Genomic DNA, 10097 nt, shown 5'->3' with positions numbered 1-10097 from the left:
CCAAAGAACCCAGTATTTCAAACTGTGCTTTACTTTGGTATTGGGATGGTACCGTACCACAAAATGGAGATGTGAATAGTGAACCTTTAAAAAAATACAATTTAATTTAAGGTACACAATTAGATGATAAAAGGTGAAAGGTGAAATTAAGGTAACCTATACATCATAAGTAGTAAAGCATGTAGGCTTGATTTTACCACCTTAATGCCAATGTAAAGTGCTATTTGGTGCTTTTATTTCTGAGAGTGTAGCAAGAAAGAGCCTTTTTGGTGCCGTATACAACTGTTTTCTTAAGTTTGCTTGGTTTAAATGTCGTTTATATCATTTTTATTTTTGGATATTACACATTTTACCAGATATCCAGATTTCTTTAGTATAGAATTCTCTCTCTCTCTCTCTCTCTCTCTAACCGGGGGTTGTCCCCTACCCTACCTACCCGAAGAGTTTCCTCTTAAAGAGAACAAGCCCATCAGGGAAGGAGGGCCATTAAGAGCTCATTAGAAACCGGACGCGGGTATATAAGAGCCTGTTGGCGACACTGTGGAGCTGAGAAGGACTAGATCCTCTCTTGTGCGTGGTTTCTCCTCTTTCTCTCTTCTCTTTGCATCTCCAACACACCGTCATGGGCTCGGTTTTCCCCACCGACGGGTTGAGAGTGAAGTCCGGCTTCAAGTCTCCAAACGTGTCTCTGGGTGAAATCATCACCTCGGATGTCCTGCACAGCTTTCTGTACGGGAGATGGAGAAACGTGCTGGGAGAACATCCTCATCATCTTCATCCTCATCATCCTCAGGTCTCCGAGGACAAGCCGCAGCATCCCATCAGCAGAACCGCCTTCACCGCTGAGGTCCTGGCGCAGTCCTTCTCCGGAGGTATTCGAGCTCAGCACCATCTTAGCTTACGTTCTTCTTCTTCTTCTTCTTCTTCTTCTTCTTCTTCTTCTTCTTCTTCTTCTTCTAACACCTTATTACATGTTTTAGGAATAAATCTCAACCTAAATGTTTGGAAGCGCGAATCAGAAACTCATATTATTGTCCAGGACATTTCTTTCTTTCTTTCTTTCTTTCTTTCTTTCTTTCTTTCTTTCTTTCTTTCTTTCTTTCTTTCTTTCTTTCACAGGTTGCAAAATAATTAAACTTTTACACTAAGCCCATTTTAGGCCTAAATTTTAAATGGTTAAAAAAAAAAAACACCAAAAAAAAAACAGTTTGCCTTCAAATGATAAAGTGTTCAGTAAGTAAAGGTCTAAAAGGCATTTTAAACATTCAGTTAAGACTAATTAAGACTTTTCATGGATGAATTATGCAAATAAATTCGTACATTTAAAAAAAGAAAAGAAATGAAGTTATTATTGATTGTTGTCTAACAGCTGTAGACTGACACACGTGGATATATATATATATATATATATATATATATATATATATATATATATATATATATATATATATATATATAATTTTTTTTCTTTTTTGGAAACATTTACAGCCTGAAAATAGGATTTAATTTGTTTACACGTGAATATGGTATAATAACTAAGTAATTAATTTGATTCATAGGTTTATTAGAAATGAATAGCGCTGGTGTATTTGTAAATTATTAATAATAATAATAATAATAATAATAATAATAATAATAATAATAATAATAATGCTAAATTGTGAAATATTTTCCCCTTTAAAATATTTATTTATTATAAGTAATTATTTTATATAGGCTAATTAGTGGACTGAAAAACAATCACATAATTTTTTTCTTTTAAATTTCGAACAGGTTGCTACTAACTCACTAACTTAACAGAATAAAAAGCTGCATGAAATTATTTCAGCTTTATAAACTTAAGTGAAGGATTTACACAAACCTGAATTACAGGCTCCACTTCATTCGATAAAGAGAGCAAAATGGATCTGTATCGGGTGGGAAAAAAACCCTCAGTGGTGGATTAAATTCATTTAAAACGCAGCCAATTAACTTTTAATGATCATTAACATCTGCAGTGTTTCTTTAAGCACAGCTGGATGCAAATGATCGGAGATCAGATCGGATCGGATCGGATCAGCTCGAGAATTTGTGTAAACACGTGAAGAGTTCATTCTGCACAGGATTTGTGCTCCATGCAATAAATAAATAAATAAATAAATAAATAAATAAATAGAGCTTAACTTTCTTTCTTTCCCCTCTTTTCATAATCCAGGAACAGCAATCAGGACGAGCCTTTTATTTTATTTTATTACTATTATTTAACATTTGCCCTCTCCTTTTGTTTAATACTTGTATTTTTTCTAATTTTGTACATATTACCACCTTTTTGTACAGTGCTTTATATTTTATATTTTTTTATTATAATGTTCTATTTCCTAACGGTTTTTTTTTAAATATATAAAGTGTTTTATTTCCTAAACTGTTGACTCTGAGAGAGCCCTGCACAAAAATTCCAATGTGTCTGAACTGTTGGTTTATGCACAAATGGCAAATCTAATCTAATCTAATCTAATCTAATCTAATCTAATCTAATCTAATCTAATCTAATCTAATCTAATCTTTCTTCCTTTCCCAAAACTCTCAGTCACTTTTTATTCGTTTTACGCACAAAGCATAAAGGCAGTAAGTGCATTTGGTTAACTTTGTGCTTTGACCTGAGAAACTTTGCACTTAAAAAAAAAACTGAGAAAAAGAAAAAAGTTCCCTTTCTTTTCAGATTAAAAAAAAAAATCATTCATCAGTCTCCGGAATCTTTTCCTGCCTTGGCAGCTAATCTCTCTCTCTCTCTCCTCTTTTTCATTCTGTGTCCTGAAAAGATGGCTGTTTCTCCCCTAATGCACCATGAAGGCCATTTTTTTTATCGCCATTCACATCATGTCAGCCGCCTAATCGCCTTTTTATCCGGGGGTTTGTTTGTGAAATTCGCGGCTCTTTTAAAAACAAGCTCTCGTTCATTCACAGCAAATTTATGGCTACACAGTTTCTTTAAAAGGATAATGAATTTGGAATGATCCGAGCCCCCGCTTCTGCAGAGGAAAAGTCTAATGAATCTCACCGGGAGCTGTGACTAATCACCGGGCCTCCAGGGAACAGAGGAGCGTTTAACCTCTTCTTTATCTCACCGTCACCAATAAAAATTCTTCGAGTGTGACATGAAGTGAATTAAAGCTCCTGAACGAATCTTCAAGTGCAGAGATGATTCCCTCCGACACTCAACAAAATATACAAAATACTTTAAATTCGGACTCCCTTCCCTCACTAAATGTCTTCAAAAATCTTTTAAACTCAGTTCTCACACAACAGTGCCATTGTTTTTCATAATTTTTAACCCCTTATATCTTTAATTCATTTTTTCCCTTGTCCATAACATCTGGAGTGTTGACATCTGGAATGTCTATGTGCTTAGTCTGTTAGTCTGTTTTATTTTATTTTCATTTTTTGGAATGCCTGTGTGCTTATAGATGTGTTAATATTACATGTTGTATGTGTATGTTGTCTATGGATATTGAAACTTTTTATTTGCTGCCACCTTGGCCAGGACTCCCAGGAAGAAGAGATGATGTATCTCAATGGGACATTCCTGGTAAAATAAAGGATAAATAAATAAATAAATAAATAAACCTGCACCATCCGTTAATTCAATTAATCACAGGGAAATACCTGCAGTTAACCACTGCCTACCAACCAAACCAAACCAAATGGTGTGCTGTACAGGATGTGTTGCTGTATCCCACTGGGTTGATGTGTTCATAACCTAAACTTGAACTGATTTGAACTTTTTCCTTTTTTAAAAAAAAATGTACACCAAACTAAAACTTTTATCATTTATTTTTCACGTTATTATGTGGTTACACTTTTCTAACCAAATGCACATCAATGTCAAGCAAAAACTACAATAAATGCAGTGTTTTACACACACACACACACACACACACACACACACACACACACACACACACACACACTCAAAACTATTATTTTTTTACTTTAGAATTTTTTAATTATTTAAATCTTAAATGTTATCTAGCCTGTTATAAAAATGAACAAGTTATAGCGACAAAACAATTCTAGTGTTTTATGTGACACTGAAAATAAAGAAGTGATATGATACTTTTAAAGAAGTAGAATAAATAATTTCATATATATATATATATATATATATATATATATATATATATATATATATATATATATATATATATATATATATATATATATATATATTGTATGGAGTGTCACTCTAATTTCTTGCAGTGTGTGGTGTTTTGTTTTTTGTGGTCATCTAAACACTACCTGTTAACAAACCCATGGGGGGTTAAGTATACATTTAAGTATACAAATTAAGTATACTTTTTTTTTTTGGTACTTAATGTCATATTGCTCTAAATACAGCACGATTATTCATGATTTGTTTGTTTTTTGTGTGGCTTTTTCACCTTTAGAGGTTCAGAAGTTGTCCAGCTTGGTGCTACCCAGTGAGGTGATCATCGCTCAGAGCTCCATCCCTGGGGAAGGCCTGGGCATTTTCTCCAAGCTGTGGATCAAAGCCGGGACTGAGATGGGTCCATTCACTGGCCGAGTCCTCTATCCCCAGCACGTGGACCTGCTCAAGAACAACAACCTCATGTGGGAGGTGAGATGCTTCCTTCAGCTCTGAACTCTTTCATAAATACATATCAGTGATGTACAGTGAAGTACCAACTCTTCACTGAGTCTCAATTTTGGATTTGCAAGGCTCACCAATTTGTCCAGCTGTTTAGAAATTGATCTTTTGCTGTGCGTTCTTTTTCCAAAAATATTCATCCTCCTGCATGCTGTTCATCATAATTTTTATCCTTTGCACACGCTTGTAGGTGTTTAATGAGGACGGAACGGTGCGTTGCTTCATAGATGCAAGTCAGGAGGACCAACGCAGCTGGATGACCTACATCAAGTGTGCAAGGAATGAGCAGGAGCAGAACCTGGAGGTGGTGCAGATCGGCAGCAGCATCTTCTACAAGGCTGTGGAGGTCAGAGACGTCTCTTTATTGGATCACCTCGGTGGACACTTGTCTTGGGTTGTCTAGGGCAGCAGACAGGTTGTGAGTTTAAATCCCTGAATCACTGCTCAGTTGTAACTGTCTCAATTTATTGAGCATCTTGCAGAACCAGCCACAGTTCTTCTGGACACTTTGACTGTCACACTCACTTCTTCATTTTGCAGCAGCATTTATTATGGCTTTGACTGAAGTGTCTCTTACGTCATATGCTGCTTTCTTTACTAACATAAAAACATTGTTCTGTAACATTTAATTTTATGTTTGGAAATCTGAACTGTCTTTTGATGATGAATGACTTGATCATATAGAAGTCATATAATACAAATCTAAAACAAAAAAGTGCCTAAACTTTTGCACAGTACTGTATCTTATTTTTCATAGTAAATATGTGAATTTTGTCTCTATTTAGACCATTCCTCCTGACCAGGAGTTGCTTGTTTGGTATGGGAATTCACACAACACCTTTCTGGGAATTCCTGGTGTTCCTGGCACTGAGGATGAGCATCAGAAAAGAAACAGGAACGGTAAGTGTGATGAAAGAGACTGTGTGTGTTTGTGTGTGAATTATGTGCATCACTCCTTTTGCGGATGAACAATGATATGAAGGGAATTATGCTCATTAAGCTGACATTCGGGCGGCACGGTGGTGTAGTGGTTAGCGCTGTCGCCTCACAGCAAGAAGGTCCTGGGTTCGAACCCCGGGTCCGGCAAGGGCCTTTCTGTGTGGAGTTTGCATGTTCTCCCCGTGTCCACGTGGGTTTCCTCCGGGTGCTCCGGTTTCCCCCACAGTCCAAAGACATGCAGGTTAGGTTAACTGGTGACTCTAAATTGAGCGTAGGTGTGAGTGTGAGTGTGAATGGTTGTCTGTGTCTATGTGTCAGCCCTGTGATGACCTGGCGACTTGTCCAGGGTGTACCCCGCCTTTCGCCCGTAGTCAGCTGGGATAGGCTCCAGCTCGCCTGCGACCCTGTAGAACAGGATAAAGCGGCTAGAGATAATGAGATGAGATGAGAAGCTGACATTCGGGTAAATTGTGGAGACAAATATTACTGTAGAAGCTTGGGAATAAATCTCTTTGCAAGTGCACTGGTGACCTCTAGTGGCAGTATGTGGTATTACACTTCAATTACATTGGCTTGTCTCAGAGACTCAGAACTCAAGGCTACCAGCTCTGATTTTTTTCTTTTACATCCAAAAATCAATCATGAAATTAATGCAGCTACATCTGATTGATTGTTTTCTACTTAAAATGTACTTCCTGTTTACAATAAAAAAATCAAAAAAATCAAAATAAGGTTTCTCTAGATTGATATCAAAGAACAACCTTTTTTTTTGTTTCCCAAATAATCCTTATCCATATCCATCCTCATCCATGATGCTATGAAGAAAAAGAAGAAAAATCCACATGATAAATGTTACTATTTTCTGTGAAAGATCTTTGCAGTGAAACATGATTATTCAGTCTTTTATAACAAAATGGCAGAAGCCATGGCCTAAAGCAGTTTTGGGACCAAAAGGTCACCGGTTCGATTCCCTGAACCAGCAGGAATGACTGAAATACCCTTGAGCAAGGTACCTAACCCCCAACTACTCCCCAGGCTTGCTCATTGGGGATAGATTAGGGATACAATTAGCTCATGTTTAAAATCATTAAAAGTCTGTAAAGCTGCTTTGCGACAATGTCTATTGTTAAAAGCACTATAAAAAATAAACTTGACTTGTATGTCGCTCTGGATAACAGCGTCTACTAAATGCATATCATAACAAAAAGTAGTTGAAGCATCATTGAATTAAAAAAAAAAAAGCTCTGTACTTAGTTTTCCGACAGCATGAATCTTTTTGTGCATTAGTTTTTTGGTCAGGGTTTTCACACCCTAAAATAAATACACCCTCATTTAGAAAGGAGCCTAATATAAAAGTAATCTATGATTCCTGATTTTGTTCAAAATGGGTCAATTTTAATAAAGAAAATCCCATAGTTTTTGCACCTTAAAAAGAATACCATTTCCTCCAAAGTGTTATGAACCTCTAATATGATGAGCTGAAGAAATTTTATGATCTGTTCGTCAAATCTGGTCAAAATGGGGGGAAAAAAAGCCAATGTAAGGTTACATTCCAAAGTTTCTTGTTTTCTACTCCAATATAGAATTTATCCCTTGAATCCCTTTAAAAGATTTTTAAAGCATATCATACAGTGAAACTAACTGGAAAGGATTATAAATAAATTTTTAAAAAAGAGGTAAGAATGGTAAGAATGTAAGGGCTTTTTTAGTTCTCCAAGGCCTTCAGAATCATCAAAACATAACCTCAGATTTAGTAGTAGCTTAATTCCAAAAAGATTCCTGTTACAAAATACGAGTCAAAAGTCTCATTCTGTTGTCTGTCCTCCCAGATGATTCTCACTCAAGTGACAGCAATTCTTCGACCTCCCCTCCCTCCATGCCCTCGTCGACGTCCAGCCGCATGCGCTGCGTCATCTGTCACCGTGGCTTCAACTCACGCAGCAACCTGCGCTCTCACATGCGCATCCACACCCTGGACAAACCCTTCGCCTGTCGCTTCTGCAACCGGCGCTTCAGCCAGTCGTCCACGCTGCGCAACCATGTGCGCCTGCACACCGGAGAGCGACCCTACAAGTGCCACGTGTGCCAGAGTGCCTACTCGCAGCTGGCAGGACTCCGTGCGCACCAGAAGAGCGCCAGGCACCGGCCTGCAATCCCCAGTACAGAAACCAGGCAGCTGTCTCCTCCCTCACCGTCACCGATGGCCTCCATGGCACAGACGGTGCCGCTCGTGCACCACATTGCCACCATGGTGCTCTGAGGAGTGCAGAGACATGTGACTGGACACTAATGAAATGTCAACGATGCACTTTTGCACTTCCGCCTCAAATGTTGTACGTTACAAAATCAGATTCAATACATGCACAGTACAATCTTGGTTATGATCTGGATCACTTTCTTTGGTTTTGGAAACCAGGACAAGATTTTAGTCTGGGTTTGAGATGATGCTAGCTGTGTTATTCTGAAAGGAATCAGGATACTGTCACTTGTATCCTAATCAGTATGTCCTGGTATATGTCATCCTTCTAACCATAAATTCTTAAATAGATGTTGTTTTTGGACAATATATACAGTATATTTAAAAAAATAATAATACAGGTTATGGAGGATCATCTCCACTTCTCACCTTTCTGGAAAGCGAGCATCACCCAGTCTGGTTGTCGTTTTATGATTCCATTAATATCCTGTAATCATGTTTGTCATGTGGTCCTGATTTAACAGGATCAAAGACTCACTTATTAAAGGAGCAGTTTGTAATTTTAGCACCCTCTGCTACATGCAGTAAAGTTCTGACACGCCTTCCCTTTCTTCCCATCTGACAGATTAGAATCACTGTGTTGAATCTAGAACACGGCTCCTGTGTTCCTTTTAAGGAAAAGGAGCAGAGCTGCACAACTCTTATGACAAGAGGCGGAGCTCATTTCTGGGCCAGAAAAAGTAATCAGAAGCCTAGAAAAAAAAAGACACTAGATTGATTCACTGGATAGCAATATTGAAAATAATAGGTTTTCTAATGTTTATTTACTTGTTACAAGTCTCGGAATAAATTTGATACTTGAAAACTGCACCTTTAATACGGGCATAACCTCACCTAGTGATAGTTTTTCAGATACTGAGACATGATGAACATGATGATCCATCACCTCTACTGTGGATTAAAACAGCACTGTATACTCTTTAAAGAAATAATAAGAAGAATCATACTGGATGCCTTAAACCCTGAGCCTAACTGGTGATTATTACCAGGCAAATAATTTTAATTCACATTTTCTCCTTTTCAGTGTGACCTACACAGTGACAGACATTCAGGAATGCAGAAGTTCTGGAAGAAGGATCATGGTCATTAAAAAAAAAATGTAGATAATGTGAATATGTGACCATGTACAAGCCACACACACACACACACACACACACACACACACGATCAAAAAACAAAAATAAAACCCTATGTCTGATGTAAATATGTTTGTATATTTCATTTATTGTTAATAAAAATCAACTGATTATAGTTTATTCACTTGACACATTTTATTGGAATATCTATCTATCTATCTATCTATCTATCTATCTATCTATCTATCTATCTATCTATCTGATATTAAAAACAAACCAATCTGAAATACAAACACTTTGAATACAACAAATATCAAGCTTTGACTTGAATTGTACATGAAGTTCATCTATTAATCCAGTTACACAAAACTTTACACTGAAAATAATCAGGATTTGATTTAATGCACATTTAAAAAAAATTATATATTATATATATATATATATATATTCTTGGCTTCTTAAAAGGAACTGCTTGGGCCCCTAGATGAACAACTTTAAAAACCCCTTCGCTGTTCTAGATTTAACCTTTTAAAAATACACTTTACAGATTTACAATTAACTCGAATTTCTGAAATAGCAGAATTTATTAAATGGACTGCAGAAAATTAAAGAGCTCCTCAGAGGAAGAAGTTTTGTTCAACTCTGAAGGGAAGGAAAAATGATGGAAGATGATCTTAAGCTCTTAAGAGATATAATGTTTAGTGTTAATCAGAACTAATCTCAGATCAGTGTTTTAAAAGGTTCAAAAGGTTAGGATTTTAATCCCAGATTTTTCAAGCCAAGGTTTAAATGATGTTAATGTACGCAACAAATTCTTCTAAAATGTTTAGTTTCATTCTTGTTTGTGAAACCCATCCAAAGAAAAGCTAAATTATGACCCAGTGATTATTTTTCTTGTTGCCATTAATATATTACACGTTACACTCAGATTTTGTCATAAAGATGCTAGCCAATTAGAGCAAAGCTATTTACATACGAGCAATTAATATACACACAATCAGTCTATCTTTTCCTATAGGGGTTTCATAATATGAAAAAATACCAATGTGTTTTTCTTTTTTTCGATTACAAAAAAACTTTACAAAAGCATCTCAAGGAATAACATAAAATCATTGTGAAGTGTTTGGCATGTCCCCTTTAAATATAAATCTAATGCTTTACACAGAAGTGTCATGTTCAT

The 10097-nt window shown here is 36.5% G+C and overlaps 1 protein-coding gene across 1 annotated transcript; it reads left to right on the top strand.

The window, feature by feature from the left end:
- Positions 1 to 622: 622 nt before the first annotated feature.
- LOC132875567 (PR domain zinc finger protein 12-like) lies at positions 623 to 7844 on the top strand. The gene is made up of 5 exons (XM_060912439.1): positions 623 to 872; positions 4425 to 4615; positions 4836 to 4991; positions 5431 to 5545; positions 7414 to 7844. Exons 1-5 carry the CDS (start codon positions 623 to 625, stop codon positions 7842 to 7844), a joined length of 1143 nt encoding a protein of 380 aa, XP_060768422.1.
- Positions 7845 to 10097: the final 2253 nt, after the last annotated feature.

The sequence above is a fragment of the Neoarius graeffei genome, chromosome 28 (assembly GCF_027579695.1).
Source record: "Neoarius graeffei isolate fNeoGra1 chromosome 28, fNeoGra1.pri, whole genome shotgun sequence".
Classification (NCBI taxonomy): domain Eukaryota; kingdom Metazoa; phylum Chordata; class Actinopteri; order Siluriformes; family Ariidae; genus Neoarius; species Neoarius graeffei.
This window is presented reverse-complemented; position numbering and strand designations above follow the sequence as displayed.

Coding starts and splice junctions, on each gene's coding strand:
- LOC132875567 (XM_060912439.1), top strand. CDS start 623: ATGGGCTCGGTTTTCCCCACCGACGGGTTGAGAGTGAAGTCCGGCTTC. Junction 4,616..4,835: donor ACAACAACCTCATGTGGGAG/GTGAGATGCTTC, acceptor ACACGCTTGTAG/GTGTTTAATGAGGACGGAAC. Junction 4,992..5,430: donor TCTTCTACAAGGCTGTGGAG/GTCAGAGACGTC, acceptor GTCTCTATTTAG/ACCATTCCTCCTGACCAGGA.